Source organism: Cervus canadensis, chromosome 12 (genome assembly GCF_019320065.1).
Source record: "Cervus canadensis isolate Bull #8, Minnesota chromosome 12, ASM1932006v1, whole genome shotgun sequence".
In the NCBI taxonomy this organism is placed as follows: Eukaryota; Metazoa; Chordata; class Mammalia; order Artiodactyla; family Cervidae; genus Cervus; species Cervus canadensis.
In genome coordinates this window covers 46,355,449-46,370,449 of record NC_057397.1, presented here as the reverse complement: position 1 = coordinate 46,370,449, position 15,001 = coordinate 46,355,449, and the positions used below count along the sequence as shown (strand labels likewise).

Sequence of the window (15,001 nt, the reverse complement as noted above, 5' to 3'; positions counted from 1 at the left end):
TTAACTTGACCTACAGAAAAGGAAATCCTAATTTACAGAGTATCAGCCATTCCTACATACAAAAATGTGATGATTGCATATGCCTTTCCCGCCAGAATTTCCTGTTTGTTTTTCCACTGGATTTAACATTGCTTCCATCATATAAATAAAATCCAACAGTGATGCACCAAAATGACATAAATACCACTACATAGAAAAGATAAAAATCTATATGAAAGTCAGGATTCATGAAGAAAAGAGGATGAAATAATCCAACTCATTAAGATTATCCTTCTATTAAAATGAAAAGAAAATGGTTTATTTTGTTGCTGTTGTTTAATCACTAAATCATGTCCAACTCTTTTGCAACCCCATGGACTGTGGTTCACCAGGCTCCTCTGGCCAAGGGATTTCCCAGGCAAGAATGCTGGAGTGGCTTGCCATTTCCTTCTCCAGAGGATCTTCCAGACCCAAGGATCGAGCCCATGGTTCCTACATTGCAGGCAGATACTTTACCACTGAGCCACCAAGGAAGCCCCAAAATGGTTTATGCCCACATATCAAGGTCAAGGAGATGAGAAAAACAGCGAGGTCTTACATAGCAATGGAACTAAGATAAAACATTTATTAGAGATGAACAGAGAGTAATGTGTTAATAATTGAAAAAATTAATATATTTTCCAAAAAAATACATGGATCTTGCTGAGTTATTATCATCATGAAGAAAAGTAATTGGTTATAGTTGAAAAACTATTCAACAAGCATTTATCTTGATTGAGAGAAAATATGATTTGCTTAAATTATCATCCTTCCAAATTTCAGTGCCTTCTTCCACCCAAAAACAGAGCTTTACAACTCATATGAGTCACTGAATAAGGCCCTTAATAATATACATTGCAAAGAATGTTAAACTGCTAAAACTTCAAAGAAGCATCAGAAAGGTCACTTAGTTTTGTTTTTTTTTTTTTTTGCTGTGGAGGGAAGAGGCATGTTCTTTTTAGTTGCTTTTAAAAAAATGGTGGTTAATTTACTTGACTACACTTTGAAGTAGTTAGAGAAAAAATAATTTTTTACTGGAATGATATCGCCATAATTTTTCAGAATGACATATTATGTAAATATAAGCACATTTGCAATACTTTTAAGTGGAAGAAACTCCCCTAGCAACTCATAAGTTAGATACCGTAAGACTAGACCCACCCTCAAGTTATTATCTCTAAGACAAATAACAGATTGCATGACGTTGTACTGTGTGCCAAGAATTTTTCCAGTTAACATTTTCACTTGAAAAAATAGATCACATACTTGTAAAATCATACCCAGCATTGACTTCATAAGGCATGTGGCTTTAGAGTGCTTTTTACAATTATTAATTCTATTAGTCAACTAGCAGGAGGGCTAATGCAATTGTCTTAGAAGATGCTCAGAAGACACAGAAGACATTTTGAGAGCTGATCTGTACATCTGCAAAACAAAACAAAAAAAAATATTTTCCTTCCTAAATGATGTAAACATATTTGAACGGATCACACCTAAAATACATTAATATGCCAGCACCGCAGGCTGCTTGAAAGATACCTGATAAAAGCAGGAGCAAAGCTTGGGCAAGATTTTCTCCCTCCCCTGGGTTTTAATAAAGCAGCAGGAGAAGGAGGAACACGATACAAAAGATTACGGAAGTCATTCTCACAGCTGACTGTGATGTTGGCAAAATTAGTTAAGCTCGAACTCCCCCTGAAACCTAAGAACCACAATACTTACCTATACTGGAGTGGGGATAAAACATCTTAATTAATAATTATAGAGGGGATCTGCTTCTGGAAAAGATACATAGCCCACCTGCCAATGCTGCACAGTCAGAGCCTAAGACAGGGAGTGGGACCCATGACCAGTTTCCTACAGATTCACAGTACCAGCGCACGTATGCCATGAGGCTGAGAAGAGAACTATTTCAGTGTCATAAGGAATTCTGTATCAGACCTAGGTACACCTTACCAAGAGTTACAGAAACGTTACACGTTATGTGTCACCTTTTTATCCATTTTGTAAGTGTTATATTTTCATTTTGATAAATAAGGTTGTAAAGCTATGACTCAACCAGCATTTAACCATCCTTATATCATCATTTTTATTGTCTGAATGAAAGTATTGAGGTAGGGTCATAACATAATTGAACAGATGTAGTGTGTGTGTGTGTGTGTGTGTGTGTGTGTGAATGCTAAGTCACTTTAGTCTGTATTAGACTCTGCAACCCTATGGATTAGAGCCCAACAGGCTCCTCTGCCCATGGAATTCTCTAGGTAAGAATATTGGAGTGGGTTGCCATGCCCTCCTCCAGGGGACCTTCCCGACCTTAGAACTGACTCTGTGTCTCCTGAGTCTTCTGCACTGGCAAGTGATTCTTTACCACTGGTGCCACCTAGGAAGCCATATATATATATATGTATAATCACATCAGTGTACCTTAGTCATCAGTTTTGGCAACTCTTAAACTTTTTCATTCTATTATACAGCAATATTCCTCACACTGACTCCCACGAAATTTCAAAATGACAATCAAAGTAGGTCCACTATAGACAGTCATTTAGACAACAGGGCAATATATGAATAAAAAGTGAATGGACAAAGAAGCTGAAGAATCTGAATGAGCACTACAAAGCTCAAAAGTGACAATTTCAGTACTCTATTTAATTATGAGATAAAAACTGACCAGGGAACTGGCTAGGAGTGTGGAGGGTGATAGTGAGCATTCCCACATTTACATCATTTTCCACCTATACTAACACATGAATACTATTATGTGCCACGACAGTTCAATTTAGTTTAGGTCAGTCGCTCAGTCGTGTCCGACTCTTTGCGACCCCATGAACTGCAGCACGCCAGGCCTCCCTGTCCATCACCAAGTTCCAGAATCTACCCAAACCCATGTCCATTGAGTCGGTGATGCCATCCAGCCATCTCATCCTCTGTCGCCCCCTTCTCCTCCTGCCCCCAATCCCTCCCAGCATTAGGGTCTTTTCCAATGAGTCAACTCTTCGCATGAGGTGGCCAAAGTATTGGAGTTTCAGCTTCAACATCAGTCCTTCCAATGAACATCCAGGACTGATCTCCTTTAGGATGGACTGGATGGATCTTCTTGCAGTCCAGTTAAGCAGGTTCAAAATAAACTTAGCTCCCTAAAAATGCTCTCTCTGTATTAACTTTTATTACTGAGCTATGACATTCCATTTGCAAAAAATCTCAATTTCTATTATTTCCTCCTACCTTAAAACTTAAATCTAAAAGTTTTCTTTGCATTTTTAGTGAAAGAGTTTACTATAAAAAGGCAATAGGGTACCACACTATTTCTGTGTTGCAGTATTACTTGGACAGGTTTATGCAGTGGAAATAATCAGCATTAGAGCTTAAAATAGAATTCTGGATAGAATACTTTATCTCACTGATTAAAATGCTTAAATATAAAAGGAAAAAAATATTTTTCTATAAATGACTGCGACTTATGTTCTCAAAATGGCACCTTTAGAACCAAAGGAATATGTTTTCTATTACCCAGATGTTCTGAACTGCCCATTATTTAGTTTTATTCCATCTATATGAATATCTAAACATATACACACATGCATGCATACATGCGTGCATGCTAAGTCACTTCAGTCATGTCCAACTCTTTGGACCCTATGGACTGTAGTCCACCAGGGTCCTCTGTCCATGGGATTCTCCAGGCAAGAATACTGGAGTAGGTTGCCATACCCCCCAGGGGATCTTCCTGACCCAGGAATTGAACCCATGTCTCTTATGTCTCCTGCATTGGCAGGCAGGTTCTTTAACACTGAGCCACCAGGAAAGCCCATATACACACATATTTATGGAATACACTTGCTCAAAATAACCCTGTCATAGATAATCAAAATAATTATTCTATCACAGGAATAAACTATCACAGTAATTTAAAAAGAGAGCTGAGATCACACAACCATCCAACTCAGATGAGAGTGAAGTTTTATTTCCATTAGAAAAGAAACTCCTTGAAGGTAAGAGATAACTCCTCTATGCTCTTTGTGGCAACTTGATCCTAAACACAGTAAAGAATCAAAACCTCTTTAAGAAGGTGGAAGGGTACAGAGATCACACAGCCAGTTTCTGAACCTGATTCAAATCACCTGCTGATGTAATTAAGGACAAGCCCCTTTCTTTCTCAGAACCTCTGCTGCTGCTGCTAAGTCACTTCAGTCATGTCCGACTCTGTGCCACCCCACAGACAGCAGCCCACCAGGCTCCACCGTCCCTGGGATTCTCCAGGCAAGAATACTGGAGTGGGTTGCCATTTCCTTCTCCAGTGCATGAAAGTGAAAAGTGAAAGTGAAGTCACTCAGTCGTGTCTAACTCTTAGCGACCCCAGGGACTGCAGCCTACCAGGCTCCTCCGTCCATGGGATTTTCCAGGCAAGAGTACTGGAGTGGGGTGCCATTGCCTTCTCTGCAGAACCTCTCTACTTATGTATATAATGAGGGAATTATAATAAATTATTTCTAACCTGCTCTCTGCCTCTGAGACTCTATGATGATGCTGGCTAATGGCTTAAGCACTTTAGTTTTCCCTTTACTCAACTTCCTTGAAAGACTACAAAACATTAAGCCATCAACAACGAAGGGTGGCATAAAGGCTGACACCCACCACTCACTGTTCTCTATTTCCTCCACTCTCATTCATTCATTCAACAACTGTCCATCCAGCATCACCTATGTGCTGAACACACAAAGCAAGAGGACTTCACTTTTAATATTTGTCATCAATTTAAGAGAGGAAGGATGTTCTTCAAAAAGTAAGGAAAAAATTATATGGAACTTCTCTTGCTCAAAACAAAACCTAAAATGAGTACCTACCTCCCAAGTAAGGCACAAATATTATGAGAAATCAGCAAATGCATACAGGCAATGAAAGGGAATTAAAAGTAACTTCGGAGTGTCACTCTCCAAGTTCCAAGTATGTATTTTTTTAATTTTTTAAATACTTTTATTACAATTATTGTGGTTATTTTTGCCATACGTCAACATGAATCAGTCATGGGTGCACATGTGTCCCCCATCCTGAACTCCACTCCCACCTCCCTCCCCATCCCATCTCTCTGGGTTGTCCCAGAGCACCAATTTTGAGTGCCCTGCTTCATGCATCAAGTTCCAAGTATGTATTTTTAAAAGTTCATTTAAGTTAAAAAATAGTGTTGATGAATATACTTCACACTATATAATGAACACACACTAATGATATGAAATTTGGTTTACATATATATGTATATATAGTATATGTGTATAATATATATAAAATCTGAACAAAACTGAAAATTAAAGAAGATGATGTAATCTCACCTCAATCCCTAATCCTGCTGAGTATGATTTGCATTATAAGTAGCAGTTCTTATCATCATAATATATAATACCAGATGACATCTTGTTTTTCCAGATCATAAAACTCTCAAGGATTTAAAATCAAAGCTTAATACAAAAAGAAAAGATATGATAGTCTTCTCCTTAATATATATTTCTTCCAGGCTTGTTTGTATCAACAGCCCAAGAGTATTGAGTTATTAACTACACATTTCTTGTAGCTTTCATTAAAGAAAAAAATTAAAAGGAAAGAAGAAAAAAGAAAAACACACTGTTTCTTTTGATCAAAAGTCCCCCACAAAGAATTTAAAGAATTAAGCAAATGATAGCAAAATAAAAGGAAGGTCGAATCTTGGGCTCATGGCAAACTAGATAGCTTCCATATGAACAACATATAAAGTTCAGTTTTTAAAGAACATATGTGTTTGCTCATTGGTTTAGAGGAAAAAAACTTGAATCCTGTCTACTCCGTATATACAGATCAAAATCAGATCGCTTAAGTGAACTATAAAACGCAAGAGGACATTGTTTATCCAATCGCAAACCCAAGAATTGCTCGAGTTTAAATGTTTTCTGTTTCTACTTCAATGGTAGGTCACTTTTTTTGTAAACTGCTTCAAACTTCATAAACCCAATGTCAAATCCTGTTCTTTGCTATCCATGTCTATTTAATTTGCTCTCTCTGAATTGATTATTCCTGAATCTTTAAAGGTATTTTTGGACATCTTAAATCCTGTTGAGATTTAAATGTCATCACCTTCAAACAACTCCCATCAAATAAATCTCTTATTAATTCACATCAAATTAATCCATAATGATCGCTTCTATTAACATATGCTTCAGAGCACAAAGCCCATTAATAGTCATCTGGACACTAGAACTAACCAGAGCCTTAGTGAGATAAAATGCACACTATTTAGATATCCTATTTCAAAGAGTTCTGATGCTGGCCCAAATACATTTTATTAGGGTTTTATTTCATCATGCTATGTGCTCTATATTTTAAATATCTCATTTCAAATGTACTAGTCTAGGTAAAAGGAGATAGTCAACTAAATAAGTAATAATGTCATATTTGCCAAAATGAGTATCCATGTATCCATATACATCTTAGAGAAAGAATTTCAGTAAGTACTTACTCCTATTAAACAATTACCAAAAAAAAAAAAAATTGGGGGGGTGGAGTTTGACTTTAAAGACTTTTAGACATTTAAAAGTCTAAATGAAACTGTAGGATATACCTGAAAAAAATGAAGCATGCGCCTACTTCATTAATGGGAAAACTGAAACAGAGTAAGTGTACACTAAGGAAAATCAAAGAGAAAGGATCATTATTTTCCCTTCATAACAGGTGAGAGGCAAATGTATTAAAAACTCTGATTTGAATAAGATCACAATTTCACTAAGCAAATTAAGAAACATTACTATTCATTGCCCATACATATGTCATTCTTCCTTTTGTTTTCCTCTCCAAGAAAAAAAAAAAAAAACAATTAAAAAAAATCTACAATGACAACTGTTGATTCAAACAGGCCAATCTGACTTTGCATGTTTGCCTGAGCCAGGCTCAACTTTATCCTTTCTTCTTTGTTAAACTGAGACTGTTCCAACTGGTCCAAGGGCAAAGACCCAAACATAGCACTTCAGTTCAAAAAGAAGAGTTCTTGGAAAAGTATGCATGCATCTCTTTATCTAGATGGTTATGAGAGAAATTGACATTTCATTTGTATGTAAATTGGATTTCTACTGGTAACAAAAATAATGAGTGCTCTGCTCTGTAGGAATGTCTTTGACTTCCTTCCTAGCATTTGCCAAAATACATCTTTGTATATTAAAGGTAGTTTACTTTTAATATATCAATGTTGCTTTGTCTGTTTTCCAATCTGTTATTCAATTGAAAAGAAAGTCTCAATTACCTCAATCCACCTCTGTAACTGGTGAACAGCTGTCTCATCCTCCCATAAGAAATCTGTGTCAGTCACTGCAAATCCATTTGGTAAATTAACATGCGTGTAAAATACGGTGAGTCTAACGGCTGCATGCCATGACAATTCAATAAGAACGCTCACCATCTTCACATAACTGCTTAACCAAGTGTATTAGGCAAAGTTTTGGCTCATTTTTTAAAATTCATTTGTTTTTGGCTTTGCTGGGTCTTCATTGCTACGCACGGGGTTTTCTTTAGTTGAGGAGAGCCAGGGCTGCTCTTCATTGTGATTTTCTTCATGTTTTTAAGAGTACAAAACTAGACACAAGATTAAAACAATTGCCATGAAGGATATTGAGAGCTAATACTGGTTTTATATATATGAAAGCAAAAGTCGCTCAGTGCTGTCTGACTCTTTGTGACCCCGTGGACTATACAGTTCATGGAATTCTCCAGGCCAGAATACTGGAGTAGGTAGCCTTGCCCTTCTCCAGAGGATCTTCCCAACCCAGGGATCAAACCCAGGTCACCCGCATTGCAGGCGGATTCTTTACCAGCTCAGCCACCAGGGAAGTCCTTTGTGTACACGACACACACACACACACACACACACACACACACACAGGCTTCCCAGGTGGCTCAGTGGTAAAGAATTCGCCAAGGCAAGAGAAATGGGTTCAATCCCTGCGTAAGGAAGATCCCCTGGAGAAGAAATGGTAACCCACTCCAGCATTCTTGCCTGGTGGGCTACAGTCCATGGGGTCACAAAAAGTCAAACATGACTGAGCAACTGAGCACACACACATACACACACACACACATACACACACACACACACATATACACACACACACATACACACATATTTTAAAATATTAATTTATATCATATGTAGTTCTGTGTTAACCTTCACTTTCTGTGTTAAATATATTTTTCATAACATGAAATCTAACAAATGTCATATGTAACTCATAACAATGTGTGTGTATATATATATATATACAAATGTGTGTGCATATATACAAATGTGTGTGTGTGTGTATATATATATATATATGTATATATGTGTATATGTATATGTATATATATATATAAAAGAGCCAGTGATGGGGAACATAAATTTATGCCATCATATTCAACAGTTCATGCTTACAACATTATTATTAACATAGCAACAGCAAGTTACTGGTAAGTAGCTCACAAACCCCTACTTGCTCATCCCTAAGGCACCAAAGGAAGAAGCTTAACAATTCTCACCCATTAGATACTAACAGTTCAATAAATAATCTGCCAGGTAAGGCACAAATATTATGAGGTATCAGCAAATGCATACAGGCAATAAAAGAGGATTAAAAGTTCAGAGTGTCTGCTGCTCTGTAAGTTCCAAGAGGCCAGGGATCTTTGTTTAGTATGTATTTTTAAAAGCTCATTTAAGTTAATAAACAGTACTGATGGATATCTTTTACACTGTGTAATGAAGAACAGTGTGTGTTAGTTGCTCAGTCATGTCTGACACTTTGCAACCCCATGGACTGAGGCCACTCTGTCCATGGAATTCTATAGACAAGAATATTGGAGTGAGTAGCCATTCCAGTCTCCAAGAGGATCTTCCTCACCCAGGGATTGAACATGGTCACCTGCATTGCAGGCAGATTCTTTACAGTCTCAGTTCAGTTCAGTTCAGTTCAGTCGCTCAGTCGTGCCTGACTCTTTGAGACCCCATGAATCACAGCACGCCAGGCCTCCCTGTTCATCACCAACTCCCAGAGCTTACTCAAACTCATGCCCATCGAGTCGGTGATGCCATCCAGCCATCTCATCCTCTGTTGTCCCCTCCTCCTCCTGCCCCCAATCCCTCCCAGCATCAAGGTCTTTTCCAATGAGTCAACTCTTCGCATGAGGTGGCCAAAGTATTGGAGTTTCAGCTTCAGCATCAGCCCTTCCAATGAATATTCAGGACTGATCTCCTTTAGGATGGACTGGTTGGATCTCCTTGCAATCCAAGGGACTCTCAAGAGTCCTCTCCAACACCATATTTCAAAAGCATTAATTTTTCGGTGCTCAGCTTTCTTCACAGTCCAACTCTCACATCCATACATGACCACTGGAAAAACCATAGCCTTGACCAGACGGACCTTTGTTGGCAAAGGAATGTCTCTGCTTTTTAATATGCTATCTAAGTTGGTCATAACTTTCCTTCCAAGGAGTAAGTGTCTTTTAATTTCATGGCTGCAGTCACCATCTGCAGTGATTTTGGAGCCCCCCAAAATAAAGTCTGACACTGTTTCTACTGTTTCCCCATCTATTTCCCATGAAGTGATGGGACCGGATGCCATGATCTTAGTTTTCTGAATGTTGAGGTTTAAGCCAACTTTTTCACTCTCCTCTTTCACTTTCATCAAGAGGCTTTTTAGTCCCTCTTCACTTTCTGCCATAAGGGTGAGTCTGAACCACCAGAAAAGCCCAAAGAACACACTAATGATGTGATATCTGGTTTATAGACCACCCTGTGCACTGTGCTTAATCAGTCATGTCCAACCTTTTGCCACCACATAGGCTGTACCCTGCCAGGCTCCTCTGTCCGTGGGGAATTCTCCAGGCAAAAATGCTGGAGTGGGTTGCCATGCCCTCCTCCAGGGGATCTTCCCAACCCAGGTATTGAACCCAGGTCTCCCAGACTGTAGGCAGATTCTTTACCATCTGAGCCACCAGGGAAGCCCAAGAATACTGGAGTGGGTATCCTATCCCTTCTCCATGGTATCTCTTCCCAGCCTGTCCTCTTCTTCCTGAACCAGGAATTGAACCAGGATCTCCAGGATTGAAGGCAGATTCTTTACCAGCTGAGTACTACTGGGGAAGCCCATTATACCCTAGTTATTGCTAAATGCTTAATGTATGCAACTCAGCATCATTTTCTTCTGACGAAAAGAAAAAATCTTTACAGACACAGGATGGAATCATTCATCTTTTTTTCTTTTTAAGTACATTGAAATTTTGCAAAGAAAACTGGTCCTGTTTTAAACAGAAAGTATTTTAAAACTGGTAAGCAACTTATTATAGTAAAATAGGTTAAATCACTTTGTTCTGACTCCTAGGATGACAAAAACTCTATGTATGAAGGGAAAGAAAAGTACACACAGAATTCCTTCATAATTTGTAAGACCTTTTTTTGAATAAACCATTATTTCAGGACAGTCTTCCCATGCTCACCCCAAATTTAGCTAGGCTCTACCTGGAATTTTACTGATAACTTCTTAAGCACAGCTGACAAGAAGAAATTCAAAAATTTTCTCTATGTTCTTTCAATGATACTAGTATTGTAAAAAAAAAAAAAATGTAAGGAAGTTCTTTGTTCAAAGTAAGTTTAATGGAAACTGTATACTTTATACCTGCCTCTTCATAGATGCACAGTGTACATTAGCTACTAGAGCTCTGAAAAGTCCTGGGAGTTAATACAGCGGGGGAGTCTGTTCTATCTGGATTGGAATTTCCCAGTCGCATTTGGCTTTAAGTCACCTACTGCCATCCACCAACAGCACTCATGTTCTGCCGAGCACAGTGCCGGGTGCTGCTCTGTACAGTAACTGTCTTCCTGTCTTACACATATGTAAAATTTCTAAAATATTACATAAAATAACATGTGATGTTTTAAAACAAAATAAGTATCCCTTCATTAATCGGCACGAAAACTGAGATGTTTTGATATAAAGTAGACCATTTTGAAGGGTTTTGTATTTTTTTTCCAGCCTGGTTATAAACATTAAAAGAAGATCAGGATCTATTATCATGAAAGATTTAGATTCAGTATTTTAACAGAATGTGTAATGGTAGAGATCACAGTCATGCTGGAACGCCAAGGGAAAAAAATGCAGGAGATAAACATCAATGCACATTACAATCTCTGATGTCCAAATCATATATGCATAAGCATGTATGGATAAAAGCCCAGTGTTGTCTCTGAGCTTAACAGTTTACACAGATATAACTGCATAAAGAATTTTTTTTAATGGGATTTTTTTTTTCAGTGATTCTTTCAAAGGTTGTCCACCACAGTTCATCAGTTTAAGGCACTATCACCTTGGATACTAAATCTGTCTCATTCTTTTATAATAACTTAAAATTTATCTGATTAAAATTAGGAACAAAAATATGGCAAAGAGTTTAGGGAGCTACAGTGTGTGGATAAAGGCTAGAGAATGACCCAGAATTGTACTGAGGGACTCTACAGTAGCATCAGTGGTTCTCTATTGCTTGAAAATACTGGACAGAATAGATCTAACCCACATGCAAATCCCATTCCCAGCTCAGTCTCTGCTTCCAGATTCATCTCTACTCGTAATAAAAGATAGAACTAATGCCTGGACCATTGTCAGGAAACATGTGTCTTAGGACTGAGTATGTGACTGCATCCTTTCCTAGAAAGCTTAATAGAATCTGGTTTGTGTTTCTGGGTGATATAGAAGAGAAACGATCTATATGGAGGGTAGACTCCCTACATCACCCTTGCAAATCAAAGGCTCTAGCTTCTTGAGCTCTTGGATTGTTACTCTATTGTTACTGCTTCCCCATTATCCCCAAAGATGAAAACAAAAGATTAAAAATAAATTTAAAAATAGAAATAGCTGGGTAGATGCCAAAGTAAATGTGAAACAGGGAATTAATTTGAAGTTAATTTTAAACTCAAAGCCAGCATAAGAGTGAGGTCACAGTGAGGGCCAAATGTGAGAGGAGCAGCACGTATTCAGGTTACTCTTGGACCCCAGAGTGCCTCCTTCACCATTCACCAATCGAGAAAGAAAGGTGATGTGATGCATATGAGTGGGGCTGCAGAATTAATAAGAGCAGAAACAGGCTCACTCATTAAATACTTTATACAGCTAACCTATTCAATATTCACATTCAAGTTCAATATAAACTTAAGAATCTATCTAAACACACAGAGACATACACATACATCTTTGGAAGAGATTTTCACCACCTGCACCCCAATTAGTAATTTCTTTTCTCTGTCAATCTTGTCGTGGACACCTGTCACAACAAGAGTAAAGGAAATATATATATATTTATATAATTCCAGATGCAGGTGTTTTACAAATAATTCCTTCAAAATCTAATAAAATTTTGAAAGAAAACAAAATTCAGAACTACACTTTTTTAGGCTCACAATTGTGAATGTTAATGTATATCATAACCTAAATTTTCAGTTAATACAAAAAATTTCCTATGGTGTTACCATGAGCTGGGCACTATGCCAAGAATGTATTATCTCCTTTGATTTTCATTTTCAACAATTCTTCAAGTAAGATACTATTATTGTTCACATTTTACAGCCAAAGTAACTAAGATTTAGAAAAGTTAAATCAACTTGCTGAGGTCAGAGGCTTAGGACATAGAAGCGTTAAGTCTGAAGGAGTCTAAAACCAAAATTGGTTTACCACTGCACTTCTCACAAACCCCCTAACATTTTTATGAACCATAATTAAGCAAGGAATTCATAGATATAAAACTGATAGAAACTACCTGATGGCATTTTACAAAGATGACCATCAAATGCACTTAATGTACTTGATCGGTTCTATCCTCGTGGCAAGCAAACATACAACTTTCTCAATATTCTCATGGACTACAGTGTTATCCTAACTTTTGAACTGTCCTCCTAAGACCTAGCACATTACTAAAGTTACCAAGTTATTCAAATCTCTAGCTGGATTCACTTCTACAAAGTCTTCACAATTTTCTCGGGCAAAAGTTGAGTCTTTTCCACTATCATCTGTCGCAATGTATGCATGTCTCCATTTAAAGTACTTGCCACAACACAACGTAATTATTTGTTTATGGTTTAGGCTACCTCAGTAAGGGCTTCCCCGGTGGCTCAGATGGTAAAGAATCTGCCTGCAATGCGGAAGACCTGGATTTGATCTCTGGGTTGGGAAGATCCCCTGGAGGAGGGCATGGCTACCCACTGCAGTATTCTTGCCTGGAGAATCCCCATGGATAGAGAAGCCTGGTGGACTACAGTTCTTGGGGTCACAAAGAGTCGGACACGACTGAGCGACTAAGCACACATATACCTCACGAGGCTATGAAGTCTCCCAGACCAGAAAATACCATTATTAAAATTATTCATGTCAATTAAAGTATTAATAGACCCATTCATGTATTATTGTTATTCAGTTGCTAAGTCGTGTCTGACCCTTTGAGACCCCATAAACACCAGGCTTCCCTGTCCTTCACTACCTCCCAGAGTTTGCTCAAACTCATGTCCTTCAAGTCAGTGACTATGTTAATAAAAATTGATAAAAATTAATTCATATATTTAAGTATTATACATTATCAATGATTAGCAGAGGCTATGAGACACACTCTCATTATGAACAATTAAATTATTATTGTATCAGCACACTCTGGTAATGACTATTAGAGGGAAATAGCATAGCACGTTTGGTCAAGGGACATACAAGTTTCTTACAAGTTCAGTGATACTAACATAGCCCTCCCCACTGAGACTAGCCTACCAACCAGAATGCTGCTGCTAAGTCACTTCAGTCGTGTCCGACTTTGTACGACCCCATAGACACTCACAGAAGTTCTTATTGGATAGATGGGAATTAGCACACTTAGAAAGTTCTACCTAGTGTTTATCTCTTTGAGGAAGGCCTGAATCTCTGGACATTAGTCTCACAAGAATAAAAGCTAGGATAATGTTATCAGTTCAGTTCAGTCACTCAGTCGTGTCTGACTCTTTGCGACCCCATAAATCACAGCACGCCAGGTCTCCCTGTCCATCATTAACTCCCGGAGTTTACCCAAACTCATGTCCATCGAGTCGGTTATGCCATCCAGCCATCTCATTCTCTGTCATCCCTTTCTCCTCCTGCCTCCAATCCCTCCCAGCATCAGGATAATGTTATAGTGGTCTTATTAATGCATTGTTGTTGTTTAGTCACTAAGTCATGTTGGACTCTTTGAGACCTCATGGACTGTAGCCTGCCAGGCTCCTCTGTCCATGGAATTTCCCAGACAAGAATACTGCTGTGGATTGCCTTTCCCTTCTCCAAGAGATCTTCCCAATCCAGGCATTAAACCCATGTCTCCTGTATTGGCAGGCGGATTCTTTACCATTGAGCCCACCTGGGATGCCCCATCATTAACATTTCTACTGCTAAGTCACTTCAGTCGTGTCCGACTCTGAGCGACCCCATAGACGGCAGCCCACCAGGCGCCCCCGTCCCTGGGATTCTCCAGGCAAGAACACTGGAGTGGGTTGCCATTTCCTTCTCCAATGCATGAAAGTGAAAAGTGAAAATGAAGTCGCTCAGTTGCGTCCAACTCTGTGCGACCTCATGAACTGCAGCCCACCAGGCTCCTCCGTCCATGGGATTTTCCAGGCAAGAGTACTGGAGTGGGGTGGCATTGCCTTCAACTAGTAACAAACAAAATCAAGACACACAGGGACTCAAAGTACTAATTTTGACATTTAAGCCTTAACAAAGAATCAGATATCATAATTCTCGATCTATGGTCACAGAGCAATAAACGCACAAGTATTAAGAAGCAAGAACTATTTAGTTTTTGAAACTGTGAATCACGCAACTATGCTGGGTTGACTTGAGTTCTATATTTATATGTATGTCTATATAAATTTACATACTGAAAATATTTGTGAACTGAATCACTTAATTAGAGGAAGGGTCATTAAAAACTAAGTACA

General features: G+C 38.4%; 1 protein-coding gene across 11 annotated transcripts in view; it reads right to left on the bottom strand.

The window, feature by feature from the left end:
• The window catches only part of TRPS1 (transcriptional repressor GATA binding 1), a 271,550-nt gene that overhangs the window by 219,560 nt on the left and 36,989 nt on the right, over nucleotides 1-15,001 (bottom strand). For 7 of the 11 annotated variants that reach the window (XM_043483067.1, XM_043483070.1, XM_043483073.1 and 4 more), the window contains one exon: nucleotides 1,285-1,443. The exons of 3 other annotated variants lie outside the window; for them this stretch is intronic. In XM_043483067.1, coding sequence (XP_043339002.1) covers nucleotides 1,285-1,321 — 37 coding nt within the window. In that variant the 5' untranslated portion in view covers nucleotides 1,322-1,443. The remainder of the gene's footprint in view (nucleotides 1-1,284; nucleotides 1,444-15,001) is intronic. One more of the 11 variants, XM_043483074.1, reaches the window with a different exon arrangement.